General features: G+C 40.8%; 1 protein-coding gene across 1 annotated transcript in view; it reads right to left on the bottom strand.

Moving 5' to 3' along the window:
* mtmr12 (myotubularin related protein 12) overlaps positions 1-24,593 on the bottom strand; it is a 38,275-nt gene that overhangs the window by 4,755 nt on the left and 8,927 nt on the right. The window contains exons 2-15 of the mRNA XM_012967566.3: positions 23,005-23,068; positions 19,361-19,497; positions 18,383-18,455; positions 16,217-16,353; positions 13,231-13,324; positions 12,991-13,120; positions 10,120-10,195; positions 9,768-9,874; positions 8,813-8,937; positions 6,164-6,242; positions 5,282-5,352; positions 3,508-3,677; positions 2,871-3,041; positions 1,197-1,358 (exon numbers count right to left, since the gene is read on the bottom strand). Of these exons, the coding sequence (XP_012823020.2) occupies positions 1,197-1,358; positions 2,871-3,041; positions 3,508-3,677; positions 5,282-5,352; positions 6,164-6,242; positions 8,813-8,937; positions 9,768-9,874; positions 10,120-10,195; positions 12,991-13,120; positions 13,231-13,324; positions 16,217-16,353; positions 18,383-18,455; positions 19,361-19,497; positions 23,005-23,068 (1,596 nt within the window). The remainder of the gene's footprint in view (positions 1-1,196; positions 1,359-2,870; positions 3,042-3,507; positions 3,678-5,281; positions 5,353-6,163; positions 6,243-8,812; positions 8,938-9,767; positions 9,875-10,119; positions 10,196-12,990; positions 13,121-13,230; positions 13,325-16,216; positions 16,354-18,382; positions 18,456-19,360; positions 19,498-23,004; positions 23,069-24,593) is intronic.

Genomic DNA, 24,593 nt, shown 5'->3' with positions numbered 1-24,593 from the left:
TCCATAGCAGCCTATAATGCTGGTGGAATTCTGGGAAATGTCATTAAAGCAAAACTACACCTACAGAATGAAACTGCCAGTAGGAAAACATATGGGCCGCTTCGGCTTTCCAAAATCACCTCTCGAGTAAACATCGAGCAACTTTGGAAAGCTGAAGCAATGCATATGTTTAGGCATTTGGAGATTTATCGCAGGTGACTAATCACCTTGTGTGTCAGGGCTAGGGATGCACCGAATCAGATTCACTCGAACTCTGAATCCTTCATAAAAGATTTGGGCAAATACAGAAACAAATCCTAATTTGCGTATATATGTATAAGGCTAAGGGTAAAGAAAACATCAGCTTCAGTGTTTATGTGACAAAATGTCAAGTGATTTTAAGGATTCAGATTTGTTTCGGCCAGGAGCGTGGATTTGAATCCTGCGAAAAAAAAGGTAGAATCTCAAACCAAATCCTGGATTCGGCACATCCCTAATCAGGGCCCTTCTAAAAACTGGTGAGCGAAACAATAGGTAAACAATCATTTGCATTCTACCTCCTAATGGGGTTGTTCACCGTTGAGTTAACTTTTAAAATGTTATAGAATGCCCTATTCCTAGCAACTTTTCAATTGGTCTTAATTAATTATTTATTTAGTATAGTTATTTATTTGCCTTATTCTTCTCTTTCCCGCTTTCAAATGGGGGTCACTGACCCCGGCAGCCAAAAAATTATTGCTCTGCGAGGCTCCAGTTTTACTGTTATTGTAACTTTTTATATTTATTTTTTCTATTCATGCCCTCTCCTATTCATATAACAGTCTTTCATTTAAACCACTGCCTGGTTGCTGAGGTCATTTGGACCTTAGTAACCAGATAGTTGCTGCAACTCCAAACTGGAGAGCTGCAGGATGAAAATTGAAATAATTAAAAAAACTACAAATAATAAAAAATGAAGACCAGTTGCAAGGCATCTCAAAATATTACTCTCTACATCATACAAAAAAAGTGAATAACCCCTTTAACAGCTGGCAAATATATAAAGACAATGGCAAAACTGCAGATTTATTATATTAATGTTGATAATTTGCTCAAAACATGCCATAAATATTTAGAAATATGCTGTAAATATTTAGAAAATACAGACAGATACAAAGCTAATTGTATACTAGGTTTATAGTTCCTGGGTGCATATAACGACTGCAGAAATATCATACCTTGGTTCGTGCAGCTTTGCGAGAGATTTTCTCCAGCTTGGCCTTCTCCACGTACAGAGGGTTATTTAAAAATGAAATAGCCTTTGGTTCAAATTGCACGGACCAGTCCCAGACGGTGTAAAATCTCAAAGACTCTCCTTGTTTCCCCTGTCTTCCTTCTACCTGCCAAACCAGCAGAAACCTTGCTGAATCAATTGGAAAAAGAAAACGATCGTTCCTAAAGCAAACACTGCCCAAATCCCAAAATTGCGCCCTGCCGACCGAACAATGAGCCCCTTGTGCAATGCAGTGCGCTTACAAGGGAAAGTCTATGAGTTCACCCGAAAGTTAAAAAAAAAAAAAAAAGGTTTGGCAGATTAATGATCATTTAAAAAACCCTATCCTAATATTCATTTTTGGCAAATACCTTTGGTTCCTTATACTATCTCCATAGCAACCACTACAGTTTGCTATAGTGAAAATGTTCTTATAAATCAAGCACGCACTGTATCTAAGAACATCCCTTGCTAAATGACCAGTCCTTTTTAAACTTTTTTTTTTTTTTTCCAAATGCCATATCTTATACTAGTTATGTGGTATAAGCTGCTGTGTCCTGTTCCTGTGTACAGCAGTCAGGCTCAGAACACATGAATGTAGACCATCAGCCCCTATTCTTTGGGCAGGATACTGTTATATCATTTTTAAATTGAGTTCATAGAGAAATGTGTCACTATAACAATTAATATTTACCCCCATATGTAATAAAAGGCACTAAGTTTGCCCAGGAGCAGGAACGCGTAGCAACCAATCAGCAGGTAGCATTTACTGGTCACCTGTTTAAAAGCAACATCCTATTGGTTGCTAAGGGTTACTGCTACTGGGCAAACTTAGTGCCTTCTATTATATATGGGGGATTGTGTTTTAATCAACAATTTCTAACTGGTCAAATGCATAAGGAGTAATGTATGTAAGTATGATGGGTTTATTTGTATAGTGGCAAATGTGTATATTTGGCCTTATGTAACCATAGTACAAGGGAATGATTTCCAGTGGAGAGCGAAAATAAGTGAGGGAATACAAAGAAGGATGTCCATGTCCCTATAAGCTTAATTCTAATCATGAATGCAAAACTCTAATTGGTTGCTGTGAGTTACTATTGAATAGTAAAAATTACACCAATTGTGTGAACCCTACTCCATCCAATATCCAGTAATAATGGAAAAATGTTGCATTGCTATATTGTGCTTCACCTTACTTACCTATAATTTTTCTCATTAAAGGAAAACTAAACCCTCTCTAAGATTCCACTTACTGTAGATTCCTCAACTCTAGTTGGCAGTAAACATTGATACTTCCCTTCTTTCTGAGAGCTCTGGTTGGGAATCCATTGCACAGACACAGCAAGGCCTCACCTACATGTACGCAGCTAGGCTTTATAAAGGTAAAACATGTAAAGGGCAATGGCAGAATTGTGCTAATCAAAAATGGCTCCCAGGTGTAAGTCAGCAATCAATTGAATCAAAGCGCCTTTAGGTTAGGCTTCCATATTTTATATGGTACAGAACTACGATCTTCCAATTATGGGTTAGGGTTACACTTGGGCAATGGCACACAGGGTGACGAATTTGCTTCCTAAATACACAGAGATATAATGTGTGCATGGAACTCATCCAGTAATGTTGCCTAGATCCTTACCACGCTGTGTGTGTCCTTTTGCCATGGAGAGTTGAAGAAAAAGGTACTGAAAATTGGGATATTGATACTGTCTGACAACACGGTGAGATAGGTCTCTGTAAACTCAAAGGCAAGAGGGTACTGCTGAACAAGCTGCCACACACAGTCCAAAAATAGCAGGAAAACAGGAGCCTAGAGTGAAGGGAAAAAGTACAATTAAATCGCAATGCAGGAACATGGAGCATAAATAAGCGCTACAGGGCAACATTATCTTCTAATTATAATACAGTAATTATGAAGCACAGACTTGGAAGGGGCTTTAACAAGCAACCTTTGCAAAAAAAGCTGCCCCATTCAACCATAGCGCTATTTCTATTTTCTACTAAAAGGCTTATACATAATATCTAGTATAAATAAATTCGAAGCAACTGGACTTGTTTAGTAATCCAGTTGCTTCAAATTTATTTATACTAGATATACCATGACCTGGATGAATGAAAATCTTCATAGACATATTGCTTATACATAATCTATAATACAGTATATAATTACAATTAAAAACGTATATACACTGGATAGAAAAACCAGAGGACTAGATATACATGAATACACTGTGGAAGTTAAACACACAGCACTCAGTACCGTACTGACACTATACCTCATTTTCATTTTTCCGCAGATGGTTGCACCTGTCCAAAAAGCAGTGACCTCCCATAACCCACTCCTTCTGAACGAGGCTCTGGAAGCCAATCTTGGTGCGGCAGTACGGATCCATCATGATCTGAACAAGGCTTGAGATGATACAGCAGAAGTCAGAAGCAGTGTCTTCTACAAAAAAAAAAAAAAAGATTTCTGTTATGCTACTGGTCTTTGAGGGACTGAATAAACCTTGTTTGATTTATTCACCATTTATAAATCTTATAATTAATTCATTTATTTTTTATACTAAGGGGCACATTTATCAAAGTCCCAATTTCGGATCTTTAAAAGTACGATTCAGAGTAAATACGATCATTTCTGATGTGCGTTAATTGCATGAAAATTCATATCGTGGTTGTACGAAAATATTGTGGTGCGATCCGTAAATTACAAAATTTTCGTATCTGAACGATCGTAAACAGCGGGAAAACCTTTCTGACTTTGAACCTTCAGTGCATGATTTTGGAAGCCTCCCATAGGACTCAATGGCACTCTGCAGCTCCAACCCGGCCCAAGGAAAGTCTCCCATAGGGCTCAATGGCACTCTGCAGCTCCAACCTGGCCCAAGGAAAGTCTCCCATTGGGCTCAATGGCACTCTGCAGCTCCAACCCGGCCCAAGGAAAGTCTCCCATAGGGCTCAATGGCACTCTGCAGCTCCAACCCGGCCCAAGGAAAGTCTCCCATAGGGCTCAATGGCACTCTGCAGCTCCAACCCGGCCCAAGGAAAGTTCCCCATAGGGCTCAATGGCACTCTGCAGCTCCAACCTGGCCCAAGGAAAGTCACGATACCGAAGCTTGAATGAATCCGAAACTTTTGTAGTGGTTGCAACAAATACGATTTTGACGCACAAATTGCCGCAAAGCACAAAGCGCGCAATTTAACAAAAATATTGTAGAAATTATGCAAAGTTTTAAAAGTTAGAAAAAATACGAATTTTTCTCTTTTGTACTAATTCATACTTTGCTAAATATGCCCCATAGTGTATACATTGTAAGCGAGATCAGAGATACAGACAGTCCTTTAGGTGAATAAAGTCCATTTTATTATGTACAGTGACCGACTCTTGTATCAAGCAGGAGCATAAGCAAAACAAAAGTAAACAATACCCTTGCCACACTTGGGCTCTAACTGATACATAGGGTGCTTTCCCTCTCTATTACCGGTCCCCTACAGCAGTGTTTTTCAACCTTTTTTGGGCAAAGGCACACTTGTTTCATGAAAAAAATCACGAGGCACACCACCATTAGAAAATGTTAAAAAATTTAACTCTGTGCCCAGCAGCAGTGCCCCCCTAGTACATTGGTGCCCAGCAGCAGTGCCCCCCTAGTACATTGGTGCCAAGAGCAGTGCCCCCCTAGTACATTGGTGCCCAGCAGCAGTGCCCCCCTAGTACATTGGTGCCAAGAGCAGTGCCCCCCTAGTACATTGGTGCCCTGCCTACGGCACACCAGGCAACAAGTGTGCCGCGGAACAGTGGTTGAAAAACGCTGCCCTACAGGGATTACCGGCTAAACCAAAACATGCTCAACTCCACAGAGTCACACACACAAAAATATAAGTGTATTTGTGTGCCGAATACGGGGTATGGATTCCTGCAGCAGACAATCTGCCCACAAAGCAGAATGCATACACCTAAAATTGCAGATTAAGTGGTTACATTGACATTTACTAAGGTAAATGTAAAAACAAACAGCAGCATGTGGAAGGAGGAAATGTACTAATTGTGCTTACCTTTTAGAACCACATTTATTTTATGGGTCTCCAAGTATTCAATTACTTCAACCGCTTTCCTAAGGCATTGCCTTTAATAAAGAAAGGATGATACCATTTAACTATTAGCATGACAATGAAAACACCAAAATAGTTAAAAAAAAAACGACAAGCTAGAGAAAATATATATTTAAGGTTTGCCAAGTAGGAAGGGAACTTGAGCTATGTACATCATCTTGGTTCTAATGACCCTTGGAGACAAAGACTAAGCTTCTTTATCATTTCATTCATTATGCTATGACATGATACAAGTGGGCCGGGTTGGTATGTATACAGTGTATGTATTATCTAATGTATAAAGGAAAGAGTACAAGTTCTCGCCCCCAATGTCCTGGTATACGCTATGGTACATTGACTGGGATACTTAATACCACCTACACTAAACCTAAACTACCTTCTTGCATTCTTATCTAGACTGTAGGTTCTGATGGGCAAGGCTCTCTATCCTTCTCTATAAATACAATTATTTTCTTAAAATTCCATGATTGCCATAATCACTTTCCTATTGGAGATAAATGCAGCAGGTAGTTTGTAAGAACTGGATTATGACATGAGGAAATTATAGCAAAGGGGTCTCCAAGGCCCTAGGTAAAGGGTAGGTAGAAGGTGCTCCTGTCGGGTATGTGGGTCAGGAATGACAGGCAGGATAACAGACAACAAAAGCTTCTTCTGTTCTGAGCACTATGGGATTCAGTCAGCTCTACATGCTGTTATTGCATAACAGAAACCATAACAAGATGCAGCATTATGCCGTCTTGCTGGGCTTTCACATAGCACAACCATCTCAAGCATTACCAAACTTAATGCTAAAAGCACGAGTATTATTTAATCTAATAAACGCACCTTATAATTTCCATCCAGTTTGAGGTGTCCAGTGAGGAGAACCATTTTAAATCAGTGTCCCAAAAGTCTGTTGAATTTTCTGTAGAAAAGAAACATGGTCACAACTGAAAAAGGGGCACAATAATACAATTTCTATAGCTTGCCAAAAGCCTGGGCTTCCTAATCCTGCCTGTAGGGGGCGACTGGTTATGTGAGCGGTTCTAGTCAGACAATGGGCAGTGCACTGCATTACACAGACATGGTGATTCCAGCATCAATCAAACAAAAACCGGTTTGTTTCTGAGACGCAGGGAACAAAGTCACAAGGTTCAGACAAAGGATGCAGATCCGGTTTCCCTGCTTCTGAGCTTGTGAATGAAGCTGCCAAACCTGCCCTGTAGGTGATACACACGGAGCCTGTAATACAGCCTTTTACATCCGCTGCTGCCGTCATTCCAGTGCCTGAAGCTTGAATGAAACTGCATTATACCGATCACATGGGATGGACTGTATAGTCTGGTGTAGGACCTGCCATGAATCCCTACCAGTCAGAATCCCCCTAGGGAAATGCCTCAGGGTGCTACATGGGGTGTTACCTGCCTCATTTTTTAGCGGCTTCTCAAGAAATTCTGGAGGGCACCTGTGACAGTGCAAAAACACTCAAGATTTCCCGTGTATATTTACCCACACACACCCTGCCACTAAACAAACAAAGTACAGGTATGGGACCTATAATCCAGAATGCTTGAGACCAGTAGTTTTCTGGATAAAGGATCTTTCTGCAATTTGGATCCTCATACCTTAAGGGGCTGATTTACTAACCCACGAATCCGACCCGAATTGGAAAAGTTCCGACTTGAAAACGAACATTTTGCGACTTTTTCGTATGTTTTGCGATTTTTTCGGATTCTGTACGAATTTTTCGTTACCAATACGATTTTTGCGTAAAAACGCGAGTTTTTCGTATCCATTACGAAAGTTGCGTAAAAAGTTGCGCATTTTGCGTAGCGTTAAAACTTACGCGAAAAATGCGCAACTTTTCGCGTAAGTTTTAACGCTACGCAAAATGCGCAACTTTTTACGCAACTTTCGTAAAGGATAGGAAAACTCGCGTTTTTACGCAAAAATCGTATTGGATCCGAAAAATTCGTAAAGAATCCGAAAAAATCGCAAAACATACGAAAAAATCGCAAAGTACCGATCATTACGAAAAAAACGCAATCGGACTCCATTCGACCCGTTCGTGGGTAAGTAAATCAGCCCCTAAGTCTACAAGTACTGTTTTATTATTACAGAGAAAAGGGAATCATTTAACCATTAAATAAACCCAATAGGGCTGTTCTGCCCCCAATAAGGGGTAATTATATCTTAGTTGGGATCAAGTACAGGTACTGTTTTATTATTACAGAGAAAAGGGAATCATTTAACCATTAAATAAACCCAATAGGGCTGTTCTGCCCCCAATAAGGGGTAATTATATCTTAGTTGGGATCAAGTACAGGTACTGTTTTATTATTACAGAGAAAAGGGAATCATTTAACCATGAAATAAACCCAATAGGGCTGTTCTGCCCCCAATAAGGGGTAATTATATCTTAGTTGGGATCAAGTACAGATACTGTTTTATTATTACAGAGAAAAGGGAATCATTTAACCATTAAATAAACCCAATAGGGCTGTTCTGCCCCCAATAAGGGGTAATTATATCTTAGTTGGGATCAAGTACAGGTACTGTTTTATTACTATAGAGAAAAGGGAATCATTTTTAACCAAAGTCATTTAATTAAAATGGAGTTTATGGGAGATGGCAAAACAATGCAACATGCATGTAAATGCTAAATGATGTCATTTATATGAATTTGTAGTTATAATCTGTGATTTGCTACAAATATGGAAACTTATCCGTCATATATAACCTCACTTCCAAGAATAGGTTGGACAGCAACCCAAATCCCCCCCCCCCCCCATTGTACAGAGCTGCACAGGTCTCATTGGATTAAACTAAAGACCTGCTGCTGCTCTATCCACAACTGGACCAGTGAATCACCATAAAATTGGATGGGACACCATCTCAGACCAGAGATGCGGTCATAAAACTGGAAGTGACATCAAAAAGGGGAAGAAGAGACTTGGGACCTGATACAACTTGTGCTTTTGCTTCAGAAAGACTACTATAATTTGTATAAATATGCTGCTGTGTAGCCTTGGGGAAGGTCTATAAAAGGTGGGGGTAAAGGGAACAGCTTACATAGCAGATAACAGATAAGCTCTGTAGGATACTATAGTGTTTTAAAGAGCTCAGCTGTTATCTGCTATGTAACCTGTGCTATTTAGTCTTATTTCCTGGGGCTGCAGGAAAGCGTATGTGTATGTAGTTTTTCTGAAGCAATTGCATGGCTTTTATCACTGCACATTCTATTTTAATTACTTTGATATGCTTTTATTTTTGGGGGTTACTGTTCCTTACAGACTTTTGTTTCAAATCCCACATTTTTCAGCGCAACATTCAATCAAGTTCCCGCTCAGCTCGTAACTTGAATATTGACTAAAATCTAGAAAAAGTTCTTTCACTGAAGGAAAACTGTCACAGATTTGCAAAAAAAAAAAAAAACATAATTCCAACAATCATATGTACAAAGTTGTAGCTCAATGTTAACGTTTTTATTCTCACCGATCAGAAAGAGCTGCTTAAAGCGGCAGTAGGCAACCTGCACTTCTGATAATGACGGCAAGCTGGCAGTTAGGTCTTCAATTCTCACTTCCTCATAAGGAGGTCGGTGAAGGGTCTTTTCCACGCTGGAATTTGAAAAGAACTTGGGTTAAGGTGTTAGAAATGCATTCACTTGCCCTTTGTATGAATTTATAAGTATGACTTAGCTAAAGGGAGACTGGGCTACACAGACCAGACAGACAGACAGATTTATCTAGGAGGGGATTTCACCTCTAAGGCTAATGGTATGTAGGTTGTTTTCTCCACTGGATTCAGCAGCTATGTACACTTATAAAATGTGCGGTATTTATTTCACTAGTTGGCCATTTGGAGTTGTTGCTTCTTTAACTTTGTACAGAACAGAAATATTTAGAGAGAGCATGATCCTGTTTTTGGTTGCTAAGGGAGTTAATGACCCTAGCAATATCTATACCAGCTGAAAAAACAACCAGTCTCCCTTTATCCTAAATTTTAGAATAATGGACCACCAATTATCCCTCTTGAACTAGCCTCACCATTTGGGAACCTCTGCTTTAAGGTTACATTTCTATCTCCCAGAATTCTCAGCCAGCTTTGAGCCTTAGTTCAGACAGACAGATATACAGATGATAGACAGATGAAAGCTAATAGAGATACACGGGTAGATAGCTAGAAAATAGTCAGACAAAGAGATAGACAGATAGACATAGATAAAATCTGGATAGATAGGATAGATAAATACATAGGTGATAGATGCATGAAAGATGGATACATAGATGACAGATAAATTATAGATGGATAATAGACAGACAGATGAACCATAATAAATAGATAGATAGATAACAGACAGATATATAGAGATAGACATACAGACATATAGACAGCCTTCGTAGACATACATGATACAGCACTACACACAAACAGACACAAAACGAACCGATCCAAAAATGTTCTTTGATGCTGCAAAGCAACGTCATCCACATCTTTTGGAAGAGAAGCCATTTTTAAAAGAGCAGATCCATTGGGACAAGACCAGCACCAGATCTGAAATGAAAATACAGAACAGTTGTCAGGTGACATATATATTCAGGTCTAGTAACTCATAGCAACCAATTAAATGTCTGCATTTAAAAAGAAACTTCTCGTTCATGGTTCGTGAGAGGCCAGAACTGGAGAAAATTGCGCCACAGTAATGGCTTTAAGGCTTTGTGCATTACTGAATGAGAACATGCAGTTCTTCCTTCTTGGCTACCTGTGTGTCCAACATCAAGGAACATATTAATACTCACAGGAACTCCCCGCCCCTGGAAATCAGTCAGAGTGTCTTCAGGCAGCGACATTGGAACGACAAAATACTGCGGCAATCTGCGGAATCCAGAGAAACATCAAAAATGTTACAGGCAAGAACACAAACACGGTATATATGAACAATAACGGTCCCATTTACAACAAATATAAAAATGTGGTACAATGGTTAGTAATTGGGATTTGCACGTCGTGGGTTCAATTCTGGCCAGTTCAGCACAAAAAATACCCCTGAACCCTAGTTTATGAGTTGAGTGTAAGGAAAAAAAAAAAAGCCATGCAATATATTGGGAAGGACCTACAAAAAAAAACACAGGACTCCGTGTCCGTTGATCTCTTGAATTCCCCCATGTGCATACCATCTGGCAGTGTTGCCTGTAAATCCCAAGTAAACGAAGCCACACAAATTTTATGTTGGTCAATTAACTAAACAAGAATGGGTTAAAGATGCACCTGAGACCAAATGTGTTCCACTTGGGCAGGACACAGGAATGCACACACCTCTCACTGCATGCAATTAGTTTGGAGCACAAGTTGCTAGCACGTGCACAATACACAGGGGGGCCTAGTACAGCTGGTCAATTGCACGTGTAACATACAAAGCTTTACTGCACCCCATTTACACAGCTACAAAACTAGGATAAAGGGTTAAAAAGGAATTTCAAATATCCAAGTTCCCCCTTCTGCAAAAAGAAGACTTTATTTTCCTACAGATTTTATTGATACGCAGATAGGGAACTCCAGCCCGAAATGATGTAAATCCTTCTGACACACTTGCCCCACATTTAGCAACTTAGAAGTACTGTCAGCTACTATGTACAAAGCGTTCCTAAAAAGAAGGCTCTTAGCTAAATAAAAAGAAAAACAATGATTTCTTTGGGTTTTTTTTAGGGTTTCTTATGGCCATGCTTACCTGCTATATATGAAGTGAGAATAAGCATACAAACGCCTATGAGTCTTTATCACTTGAACCATGTCAAAGTGCTTAATTGCTCATCTCTTATCAAGTTCAGGTGCCAAAGTAGCCCCTATATACAATATTGCAAAGTAGGGATACGCCAAATCCATAAAATTTGGATAATGGCTGAATACTGAATCCTCCACAATCCAAACTAAACCTTAATTTGCATTTCTTCTGCTAAGAGGACAGTGCTCAAAAGCAAGAAGACTTGGAAGCTGTCAGAATAGCTGCTCCAGTTTATATTCTTGCTCATACTTTCCACACCAGGACTTAATATTGTTTGCTGGGTTCCTACATGTATATCCTTACTATCCCTCACTCGTTTTAGTTTGGCCACACTTCGGCATTGGTATTCCCAGTGTGGCCATAACACATCCAAAACTGGGCCAGTTAAGTGTGCCATACACGAGCCTGATACAAACACTTAAATTCACACTGCATCAATCAAAATCCACTGATCATTCCATTGTGAGAACTGTGCCATATAAACATGCTAGTAAAGTAATGGCAACCCAAACACATACACAGGCAATATAGTATTCCCAGCTCATACCAAGGGGAAGCAAAACACTGTAGAGCAGGAACCTGCACACCACAGGTATTGTGCTCGCTCTTCCTCTCCTTACCATCAGGAACAACATACAACAACAGCGGTGCCCTATTAGGATTCCCCCATGGTATATCCATGCATGGACTGAGTTCTGGAGTGGAAAACAGATATTCTATATATATTAGCAAATACAGCCTACAGGAGTGTTTCAGCTAATTGCACCACCCTGAGCCTTCAGCTATCATCATTTTTCGGGGAGCAGGCACTCATTGAGCAATTCTTCAGGCAGAATTCTTCATTAAAATTAGTTTTATTGGACTACTTAATCACAAGCCTAAGATTACGTGTCTCTGAACATGAAAAATATAGGGCGATTGTTCATGGTATTCCAATAAAACTACTTGTAATGAAGAATTCTGCCTGAATTGCTCACTGAGTGTCTTCTCTTCAAAAAATAGTGATATTCATTTGTGACACTCCCTAGAATCTTTAAACTACTGATGCACTGCATTGGTTCTGCATCCTGTGCGTGTCTAGTTTTCAGGATCATGGGAATGTCACAACTGAAAACTGATTCCTTAGTGTTCAGCTGCACCAAATTTGTATCCTTAGACAGGATCAGACAGTGTATTTTTTTGTTTTGTTTAGTTCTTACCCAAAAAGGTCAACTTCCACTTTAAAGCTTTGGACAACCAAAGAATTTTTTTTAAAGATGAAGGAAAGTTACAATCACTGGGCGTATGTACTGTACCCCAGACTGGTGCAGTTTTCTCCTAGGACGAGCACCGGCCCGGGGTATCAGGTAAATGATTTTGGCACCCCCCAGTGATTGTACCTTTCCTTCTCCTTTAAAGGTATTTAGCCAACCCTTTTTTGAAGGATCTGGTATTAAGCTAAACCCCCCAAAATAATTCTGTGGTTCCCCCAACATGGCACCTCATATGGGAACAGGCTAAAAAAAAAAAGACACTGGAGCACATTTATAAACACTGGGCAAATTAGCACCTGGGCAATAACTTATAGCAACCAATCAGTGATTCGCTTTTCTTCACCAGCTGCAAATACAACCATGAAAGCAAACACTTGATTGGTTGCCATGGGTAACTGCCCAGTTGCAAATCTGCCTAGTGTTTATAAATGACCCTGACTCTGTTCACACAAAAATGGGGGATTATGAATGATCTTTTAAAGTTCATATTCCTCAAGAACAGGGATAAGGTCCACAGGCTAAAATACCTCCTACGAGCCCTGTGCCTCACAGCAATAAATTGATGCGCACTACCTGATGCGCATCAATGTGGCAAGTATCTATTTTAACATCTATCCGCTCAGTGTTCAATCTACCTTTCCGATACTTTGTAGCCCTCATTGGCAGTCAGTACTTTGTAATGCAAGTTGCCTTTAGTCCGCTCTAGCTCTGCCATCCAGTCCTTCACGGTCTCAAACATCAACGTCTTTTCCATAAAGGAAGTTACTACAAAAGGGCAGAAAATATAATAATTGTAAGGCCAAATGAGCTTCCTGTTTCTTGCATAATGAAATACATTAGCCTGCATCAACATAAAATAATTAACATACACTAACCTTTGTATCGTGGGACGGCTGCTGCGTATGAAAAAAGGAACAGCCGTTTCAGTAGCTTAGGGCTCTGAGTATGATGAATTATACCGCTCACAATCTGCAGGGGGGAAAAAACACACTTATTAATAAAAAGGCACACTCAGCAGGGTGCAAATCAACTTCACTGATGCTGGGATACATACCTAGTGCCATCCCTTACATTTTACACATGTATATTCATGTATTACATACGTACATATATATATATTATATAAGCTGGCCAACTACGTCAAAGTCTTCCCCGGTCTTGCCAGTCTTACACACGCTTTTATCTGATTCATTATGAATTTTACTGCTTGTATGTATGTATTTATTTATGAATGTATGTATGTATATCTTTATAAAGTGCCACTTATGTACGCAGTGCTGGGGGTTACTGCAATAATAGATAAATACAAAGTATGATAATAAACACAAATAAATACAAGTTATGGCTGCAATAAGTTAAGAATCAAAGAGACAACAGGTCCCTGTCCTGTTACAATCTAAATATACATTTAACAAAAATATTGAATTTTACCTGCAACTTGCTTGCTTTCAGGGTTAAAATCACCAAATGGCTGCCCTTTTATTGGCTTGTCAGGTGATCCCAGTGGAGCCAATAAAAGGGCAACCATTTGGGTGTTTTGGCCTTAAAAGCAAGTAAGTTGCAGGTAAAACTCAGTCCCTTTGCTAAATGTATATTGAAGCAGTAGAATTCTTAATGAATCAGATGAAAGCGAGTGTAAGACTGGCCAGACCGGGGGTGAGTGAGTGTAGGACTGGCCAGACCAGGGGGTGAGTGAGTGTAGGACTGGCCAGACCGGGGGTGAGTGAGTGTAGGACCGGCCAGACCGGGGATGAGCGAGTAGGACCGGCCAGATCGGGGGTGAGTGAGTGTAGGACCGGCCAGACCGGGGGTGAGTGAGTGTAGGACCGGCCAGACCGGGGGTGAGTGAGTGTAGGACCGGCCAGACCGGGGGTGAGTGAGTGTAGGACCGGCCAGACCGGGGGTGAGTGAGTGTAGGACCGGCCAGACCGGGGGTGAGTGAGTGTAGGACTGGCCAGACCGGGGGTGAGTGAGTGTAGGACCGGCCAGACCGGGGATGAGCGAGTAGGACCGGCCAGATCGGGGGTGAGTGTAGGACTGGCCAGACCGGGGGTGAGTGAGGGTAGGACTGGCCAGACCGGGGGTGAGTGAGTGTAGGACAGGCCAGACTGGGGGTGAGTGAGTGTAGGACTGGCCAGACCGGGGGTGAGTGAGTGTAGGACTGGCCAGACCGGGGTGACTGTGACACAGTTGGGCAGCTTGTATATATTGCAATATAGGGACAAACAATCCCTGTTTTGCTTAAAAGGGAGGGCATTGCTTAGTAGCTTAATGCACAGAATGACTTAACGCCCAAGAGAAGCTCTTGTTACTGTCTGTATATCACACTTCAAAAAGCTTCTTGATCTTGTTTTGCAAGATCAAGAAGCTTTTAGCTAGTTGATGGCTGACAAATGAATACGCTTCCTGTCTGGGTGCTACACAGAGCTGCTGCGGCTGTGATGCATCTGGGGTGGGAGGATTGCTGCTCATTTCCTTTTTCTCAGAACTTCCCCTGTAAACAAACTTTTGGTGCGCCGCAGAGTTTCATTTACTCCTACATGTGAACTCGTCGCATACCTTGATCAATTCACAAGGCCCGCAGAGCAGACAGAATAGGCCAAACCTCTAACCGCATAAACTTTCCCTTGGACAGAATTCTCAGGTTATGCACAAAAAAATACCTTATGTCTACGTTCATTGTACAGTACTCTGTTTCACTCTGTTAAAGGGAACATTACTACTGTTTTCACTTTCACACTGGCCAGTGATAATGTATATATAAAGGGAATAAAAAAAAACAATGCCACTTAAATTGTAGGGCTTTCCTAGCTTTAAACCGATGGCAGATTCTGCCTTGCTTTTATTGGTTCATTTATATTTTTATGTCCCGTAGGAATCCTCTCCAATCTTAAATCTCTCCATTCACTCTAAATAATGTGGTAAAACTCTCACAGACTTTGGTGCTGTAGTCAAGGTGGATGCCTGGTCTGGTCTGTAATTCAGGTGTGTTCAGAGCAAAGTAACGGCATTCTGTCTAAACCCATAAACACCCACTTCAGGGATCACAATGTGACACAATTGAACGTGCTGAACAGGCGACTAATCTCCCCGCAATGCCATCCCACCGGCTAGAATGTAAATCGGCGGTGGGATGGCATACACGTCACTGCAATGTCCCGCAGTTGCCCGAAGTTTCCTCTCAAGGCAACTTCGGGCGATTTACATTCTAGGCGGTGGGATGGCATTGCGAGGAGATTAGTCGCCCGCGACAACGAAGATTTATCGCGGGGCGACTAATCTCCCCGTGTACCCCTGCCCTTAAGGTGAGCCCCGGCAAAAGGTTGGACATCTAAGTGAGGCTTGAACTGGAAAAACACAAAGGACAACCCATTCTTTAGGTGAAGTTGATAAATTTGATGCAGCGTGATCAGAAGATCAGTGTGGGATTCACCAACATGCAGAGAAAGTTAGTCCCATAGCAGGAGAAGCAAATGCAGCAAATGTGGGGGAAGGGGGGCTATGCACTCATATAAAATAAAAGTTCCAGATAATCTTTACAAAGGGGGCAGAGTATTCATTCCACTAGCTGGCCATTTGGAAAGTCTAGAGAGAGCAGTACAGATCCTGTTGCTAAGGCAGTCAATGATCCTAGCAATGAGACAAGCTCTGCCAAAGTGATTATGTTGAGTATTTGAGGCAGTTTACATTCCCTCTACTGCTATGTGGGGTCAGCTCAGAAGGGGTGTAAATACTATACTATATTTCATCCTATTTCAGGACATCTAAAGCTCTGTTTTGTTTAGCCACAGCAGGCTGTTATTCTTCAGGCACAAATGAGCAGTGGTCTCCTGAGAATGTAAGACTGGCTGCTATATTTACCCTCTTGACTTCCTCTTGTTTAGTGTAGCTGAGGCAGAAATGAAACACACGGAAGTCCTTGCAATAGACGATGAGCCGTTCTGGGTATTTCTTCAAACCTTGCCCGGACAGAATAGCTTTCTTTTTATCATCATATACTGAAAAGGAAAATAAAATGCTATTACTGTTATACTTTATTCATATAACACCAACATATGATGTATAGTTTTACAAAGAACTTTTTCCATTCTCAATGGAGCAGGCAGTGTTCAATAGGCTAACCCCAGGTTGGCATCAGCCATTCTGGAAAGGCAGAACACAGTGGGGATAATTCATAAAGACAGGGCAGTAACCCATAGTAACTAATCAGTGGTGAGATTTTTCCATCCTACTGCAGGTTGAACACTGAAAACAATCATCTGATTGGTTGCCATGAATTACTGCTTAGGTGCAAATTTGCCCAACCTTTATGTTCTCCCGATATCCCCACCTAAGGGTGGGCAATATCAGGCTAATTCAGCCCATTAGAACGGCGGGTATAGGCCTGATCGAGAGCTGGCCGATTTCAGGTCAGATGTTAGTACCCATACAAGGGCCGATAAGCCTCCGAATGAGTCTAAAGGACATATATCGGCAGCTACAATCTGCCCGTGTATGGCCACCTTAAGAGTCTGACTAGTCGAATTTATATTAGAGCCCTGGCTCAGACTGCTTTTGCAACTGCAGCTTATCTTTCCTCCGCTGACGCTCCCAGCTTAATAATTAACTTGTGATTTGGTTGATTAATATTGCTTAATGAAACTTGAGATTCCAGGTAAAGATAGAAAAGGAACAACAAAGCAGATGACCTTGAAGGGTTTTTAGCGGTAGTGAATGCAACAAGTGGCCAACTGTGCAGAAAAGGCCAGTTACACCAGGCATTAGTGGATATGTTTTTTTCTGCTCTTGCAACAAATGTCTGCCTCAGACATGCTGTCTTACCTTCTTTCACACTCCTAATTAAATCTTTAATCGGTATCCCAAGGGTTGCTACCAATAAGCATTTAAATAATAGAGTAATCAATATTATTGCCATCTGAGCCAGAGTATGTCTGTAATTCCTGCCATAAAGCAAAATGCTTTGGGACTTTCCTTAGTGCAGGATTGATAAAGGTCCACTATAGAGAACAAAATGTTAAGATGCACAGGGATATGGCCAAATTAAGATCATGGCTGTATTTAATTGCTTTTAACAGTAAAGCATGATTAAACCACTTTCTGTGTGCACCAGGCCCAGACTGGCAATCTGTGGATTCTGGCAAATGCCAGAGGGGCTGTAACAGCCCACAGACAGTCACTATTTATTGGGCTGGTGGGGGGCAGTTTGCCAAGGCCTATTTTAAATCCCAGTCCAGGTCTGGTGAGCACAGAACATGCTTTGTTGGTTAGGAAATAGAGATAAAGAGTGGTTCAACTGTAAATGCCAATAAAGACTGATCCCCGGTATTGTTATTTGGTCTCTTGAAAGCCATGGCCACCATAATCTCCCAAATGAAGGAAATAACTTCCATTTCAGGTGTAATGCCCAACATTATCATGATCCAACATTTGCCCCCTACCTAGCTTATAGCAAGGTACAGACATATGAAAACTGCTATATTAGCCACTCAGCCATAGCATCTTGAATATCTAGGGCAGCAAATAAGCTTTCACATAAAACCCATGCTAACTGACCATCAGGTTGGGCTTCCAGGCATATCTAGGAGTACAAATAAGCTAAATCTCTCCTTAACTGGCCTACAGTCTGAGCCCCCAAGGGGACAGGCTCCACACTCTGGGAACCACTTTACTAGAGTAACAACTGTGCCCTTCCAAATGCATCTACGCTAAGCAAGTACGTGCATTGTGCCAGAGTCTGAGCTTTCAGAAGGAGCCAGCGCTACACATTAGAACTGCTTTCAGCTAACCTATTGTTTCTCCTACTCCCATGTAACTGGAGAAGTCCCAAGCCGGACTTGGATTTCTTACTATTGAGTGCTATTCTGATACCTACTGTTTGTGAAAAACAGATTTCAATGCAGGATTTTGCTGGAGAAGCTCTATTAAGTAATACATTTTGAAAAAACATGTTTTCCCATGACAGTATTCCTGTTATGCTGCTTTCCAAGTCAATTGGAAATGAAACACATTGTTCTTATTTTGTCCTACCTCCATATAATTGGTCCACACACTGAAGTGTTATGTCATTTTCGCCAAATATCTTGTTCTTGAATTCTGGAATCTGCAATTAAGATAATGAAGTCAGACCCTGAAGGCAGAAAGGTTGGACAATTTTCTGAAGGTTCGACTGACTAAAACCGCTAAATACCTCACTAAGGCAGCTGTAGCTCTCACAAAATTCTTATAGTGATAAACACCTATGGCATCATAGATTTGTATTATCCCTGAGGACAAGTTATAAAGCCAACTCATGGGATGTTCCATGGGTTGCAACCGCAACCCTTTCTGTAAAAAAATAGGGCAATTTTATATACCAGCTGGAAAGGTAAAACCTGAGCTGTTCCTGCAGAATCTTTTCACAAGGGAATGAGTAATTCCTTATCAAATTAATATCTCTGTACAGGATAGAAGCAAATGTAGGCATCGGCCCTGGGGTATATATTCTCTGCTCTGCCCAGAGGTAGAGAACAGCTGCAGACAAAATGCCCCTCTTTGCCCGTCTCTTTCCCTTTAGGGTGATAGCTGCCCGCGGCTAAATCTGGGCTACAACGGGGGACAAATCTCCCGAAAGTGACATGCCATAGTATAACATTTGGATTATCACAAAAACTATTACTCATGGTGATGTTATGCATTGGCAAGTAATTTTCGGCTTGTTGCCCGCAGTAGCATAGATTTAACTGCCGGCAACAAATCTAACTATGGGCCATCATCCTTACTAGAAAATGACAGCACCCTATTAGGTGGTGCCAATGTCTCCCTATCGCTCGGCAAGATGTGGCAGCCACCAAGCCTGTGACAAAACTCTGCATTTCAGGCCAAGGTACAGGGGCTCTTTTTGAACACAGGGTCCAGATGTTGGGTAGGCAAAATAGGGTTTAGTTCTCCTTTTATTTGGGTTGAGAAAAAGGTTAAGACTCATATACAGAGCCCAAGATATATGGTGGTGATTGTGCTGCTACTTACAGTGTCATCTGGGGGTTCATCTCCAAGGAATGTGATCCTGAAGTTAGTACAGATGAGCCTTCCATAGACGCCTCTCTGCGACCCCTCGTCCTGCGTGCATTTAAGCACCGTGTTGGCTTCACACAGCACAAATTCTCCTAGATAGCAAAAGGAATTCATGCTGAAAAGGCATTCGGTGACTCTACAAGTGATGCCTTAAGGTGGCCATACACGAGGCGATTTCGCTCGTTGTGCGATGAACGATTATATCGACAAACGATCGTATGGCGATCGAGTTCCCATACGATATGCCATCCACGGGCAACGATAATTCGGGAAAGATTTCGTCGCATCATTATCGTAAAATACGTACGATCGTACATCTACGTACGATCGAATGTCGTTGACTTCCGCTGCTGGCAATCGTGACATGCGCAGAGAACAATCGTTGAAAGACAAATGTCTGACACTCACACCAACTGGCAGATTTTATCGTTAAACGACCAAAATTTTTAAACCTGGCCGATCGATTTTGGGGACGATAATGTCGGCTCGTTTAGTGGGCCGACGATCGTTCGTACACCACCAACTGTAAGATAACTTAACGATAGCATCGGATTGTTCGGGAATCGGTCGTTTGTAAGTAAAAAATCGGTCCGTGTATGGCCACCTTTAGTCCTTGACACATAGCTTTGGTATAAACAAGAAAATGTGTGGTGTGGTAGGTACTAAACAGCAAACTGAAAATTGGTGTTGGGAAAATACGGTAAGTAGACAAACCAAGCAAGAGGAATACTATAGTGAGGGAGTGTCTAGGACACAAGGTGGAGTAAGGCAAATATATATCAGGTAATGTTTAAAGTGGGTAAATGTGATCAGGCAACAAGCAAACTAATCTTATTGGAAAGGGTATAATATGATTTAGGAATAACAGAAACTAAACTCAGCTGGGGTACTGCAACAGAGAGGTTAAAAACCACCCCTGACCACCAGGGCCTAATGCATGGATCAGGGACTGATGCGGTCCTCGCTCAGGTCTTATTCCCATCTTTGGAATTTGATCATTTGTCCCGAGGGCCAGATAATTGGATTGCTCCAATATTGTCCACTTTAGGCGGGAATATCGGTGGAAAGACCCGCTTGTTTGGTGACCTAGCCCAATGAGAGGATCACGTATGGCCAGCTTGACTCTCCTTTGCAAGCAAACATATACCTATGCACTGGATTACAAGGGATCCCCTCAGTACTCTCCAAATGGTCAGACGTGTCTAAATACATGATGCTTCTCATCCAACTTTTATATATACAGCAAGAGGATGTCCACAAAAATATAATAAAATCTGGCATTAGTGGACAGAGGCCACATTCTAACCCACAGAGATCAGTATGAACAGCAACTAGCCCCCAAAAGACCCACCAACCTTTTCTCACTTGTATACCACATTTTCTATGTATCAGTTTAACCAATATATAAATATACTATGTGTGTGTATATATGGTATAAAGGTTTCAAGTGAGCCTTCCCTTCCATGATTTGTTCTACAGGTATAAGATTTGTTATCCGGAATCCCGTTATCCAGAAAGCTCTGAATTATGGGACTCAATTTTAATCAAATAAAACATTTCCTTTTTCTCTGTAATAATAAAAGAGAACCTTGCACTGATTCCATATAATTAATCCATACTGGAGGCAAAACAATCCTATTGGGTTTATTTGGTATTTAAAAATTTTTTAGTAGACAAAGTATGGAGATCCAAATTATAGAAACATCCCTTATTCTGGATAACAGATCCCATACCTGTACAAATACAGGAAGATAATTTGAGACTGCTAGTAAAAGTATATTTTCTTCATCATGAATTGCACTTGTAATCTTGGCCACAAATCTCCGCATACACAGCACAATATAAGCTTATAATATGGTATCCAATAAATGTCAGGGTGTGATATTTGCTTGAATTATAGGACAAAGCCTTTATAGTATACATTTTTTAATTCATCTGTGAATTTAGCCGACTAGATTTGTTTCTTGTTGTGGCTGTTCGTTCATCTGCACAAAGTTGCCATTTACTGTACTTTTATATTTTATTGAAATGTGCATGGATTTTATGGGCAAATAAAAAAAAAAACTGTAATAAAGTGTTGCAAGCGTCGGGAAGGTAGGCAAAGAGACAGGCCGGCCCGGGCCTGACACAGCAATGGATAAATATTGCGCCAAGTCATTTCCTCAGTTCCTTCCTCACAAAACACATGATATCACTGGAAAAGCAGCAGCGCTCACTTCCTACACCGGAAGCAGCCGAAAGAGCAGCCAGCAGTGTATCTATTGTATGTAGCGCACAGCATTTAGGGTCTTGTGGGAAAGTACAAAAGAAATGAGACAATCAATGCTGAACATTAAACAAAACTGAATTTATAAATAAAAAATTGACATGAAAGGGAATTTTCCCATATATCTTTAAAAAAAAGATCTAAAGCTGCTTGCCTCATTTATAAAGGTGGCCATACAAGGGCAATATTTAGCTTCCGATTTGGCTCCTTCACTCTAAGTCGACAGCTTATCTGCTCGTGTTTGGGGCACTCCGACCAGCCAACCTGACCAATATTTGCTGAAAATCGGTCAGATATCAATCAAGCAAGTTTAAAAATCTCATGATAGTGATGACCACATTAGCTCGTCGATGCAGTCCTTGCTCCAGCGGCCTGTATCCCAGTCATTGTGATCCAATATCGGAGCACATTGGTGAAACATCACTTGGCGACCCTGCGGATCTCTCAATATATAGCCAGCTTAAACTTTACCTGTCCCCCACCTTCTCATTACTGAGAAACTGTTCCTTATCACTTTAAAAAAAATTAGCGAAACGCCTAAAAAATTCACAAAACAGCAAAACTTCATAGCGCACTGGAGTCAATGAGTGTTTTTTCTTGCATTTGTTCCCACTCAAAAAATATTTTTTTTTCTTCCAGTGAAACAAAACACATGGAGAAATTCTAATACCACCATTGGTGTTTTTCTTTCCTCTTCTTCCGCAAAGCTCCTAATATCAACACACAAGGTGGGTGCTTGTTACAACTGTGCTTGGGTGAACTGGTGCCCATTGCCAGGAGAAAAGAGTGGGAAATGGCCCTGCTATTAGAATTGGGAACATAAAGAAGAGTTGCTGGTTGCAGGGATCCACCTTACTATGGGGCCTATCCCCATATCCCTTTACCATATTTGAATAACATTTTGTGGCTTTCCTTTTTCTTTAAAAATATTGCACAATGAAATAAAAAATCATTTTAGGCAACTTTCCAATATACACTGCTTTACATTATTTAGTGGTTATAGAGTTAAGGGTAAATGTTATTGCAACGGACGGCAGTATCTGTCTATCCCTTTCTATTCCTTGCACTACTGATTCTGACTCTAAAAAACACAGAAGCCAGTTGATTAGCGCCTGTGAAGCAGGCAAGGCATTGAGGGAGCTGGAGTCTTGCCTGGAAAAGAGCTGGATTTTGTCTAATTGAGTCAGAACCAGTAGTGCAGAAAAGGGACACATAAAGGTTCGGCCCCGCACATAATTAAACACTGAGAAAGAGCCAAGAAAGGAAATATGATGAGTGCTATTACACAGGGTGGTATGTAATTTATATTTTGTTTCCAAAGGAAAGAGATTACCTGGCAACAATGGAACATTGTCCACCTTCTCCGCAGAGGGCTCCTTTTCCTTTACATCTATTTCCTGTAAGGGCAAAAAAGGAAGAATTAATCTACAATGAGATGGCTTCTTGCAAGAAAGGGAACACACACACATATATATGTATGTAGAGCAGATATCCTCTATATACGGAGAAATGTGGCAGTATCACTTTTTATATAACTGTATCCTCCAACAGTGAGGAGACTTTGCTTTGCCTATATACAGGCAACTGACCAGTTAAAGAGGTAACAGGGCTCATTTATGGCCACAAGCGCAGTGGGCAACTTGACTTTTCCCTGCAGTCAGTTGTGCATAAAACTGGAAGTTTTTGTGGCGAAACCAGGCAAAGAATTTTGCTAATCACTAATGATAAAGTAAATGCAAAGCCTTCTTATAAAGATAGCAGGAAAAGAAAGGAAGGAAGTTAAAGAAAAGAATAGGAGAGAACCTGAATAGAAAAATATAAGTAATATAAAGTAACAATAGCCTCACAGAGCAATAGTTTTTTTGCCTGCTGGGGTCAGTGACCCCCATTTGAAAGCTGGAAAGAGTTGGAAGAAGAAGGAAAATAATTGAAAAACTCTAACAATGCATGTGTACATGTAATGATATTAATTCTGGTACTTTGGATAAAGAGAAATATTTAGCTGAATAACCGAGTCCAGAATTCTTTCATAGTCAGTAAGGCTGAAAATAAGACACACATCCATCAAGTTCAACCTTAATACCTATATACAACCTGCCTAACTGCTAGTTGAAGGCAAAAAATACCAACTGAAGCCTCTCTAATTTGCCGCAATTTGCTGACCCCAAGATGGCATTAACCCTGTATTCCCTCACTTGCTAAAAAGCCACCCAACCCCTTCCTGTACCTATCTAATGTATCAGCCAGTACGACTGGTTCAGGGAGGGAAATCCACAACAATGACAGAAAATTTAATGGATATATGTCACCTTAGGGTGCAGCAAAAAAAAAAAAAAAAAAACAACAAAACAACAACAAATACCTGTTTGTATTTGGCAAAGCTGTGAAACAGTCACGCAAATAACATTTATTTAATGTGCTTCAGAAACAGAAAATTCTAAAAATCACGGCTTTCCAGTTAGTGTGCAATATACCTGACTTGTATAATTCATTAAACACGCCTTTCCTCTCTTTAACCTATATAAACTACAGCAGGCAGCCTCCACCCAAGCTCTGGCACCACACCTTATCAACAGAAAGTGGGCAAACTGGTCTGCCAGGCCTAAAAAAATGCCATGACCAGATAATATATTGAGCTGCAGCGGCATCGCTGTACATATTCCTACTAATCATATGAACACAAACTTCTGTTCTTGAGTAGTAAATTACAAATGCTTCCTGTAAAGAAATTAAAAAAACTGGATCCAAAATCAAACACCTTGGGTATTTCCTTGGCAGATGTTGGGCACAATGGAATTTTTTTTTCCTTACACTAGGGCCACTAAAGTGCTACATAGGGTTACATAAAGTTACATTAGCCCATACATTTCTTATTTAAACAAATTCTCTCATGATTTTTATGGGGTACTTTTTTTTATCTAA

This window comes from Xenopus tropicalis, chromosome 1 (genome assembly GCF_000004195.4).
Source record: "Xenopus tropicalis strain Nigerian chromosome 1, UCB_Xtro_10.0, whole genome shotgun sequence".
Taxonomy (NCBI): Eukaryota; Metazoa; Chordata; class Amphibia; order Anura; family Pipidae; genus Xenopus; species Xenopus tropicalis.
The sequence above is the reverse complement of the archived record's forward strand: the minus strand, read 5'-3'. Positions and strand labels throughout refer to the sequence as shown.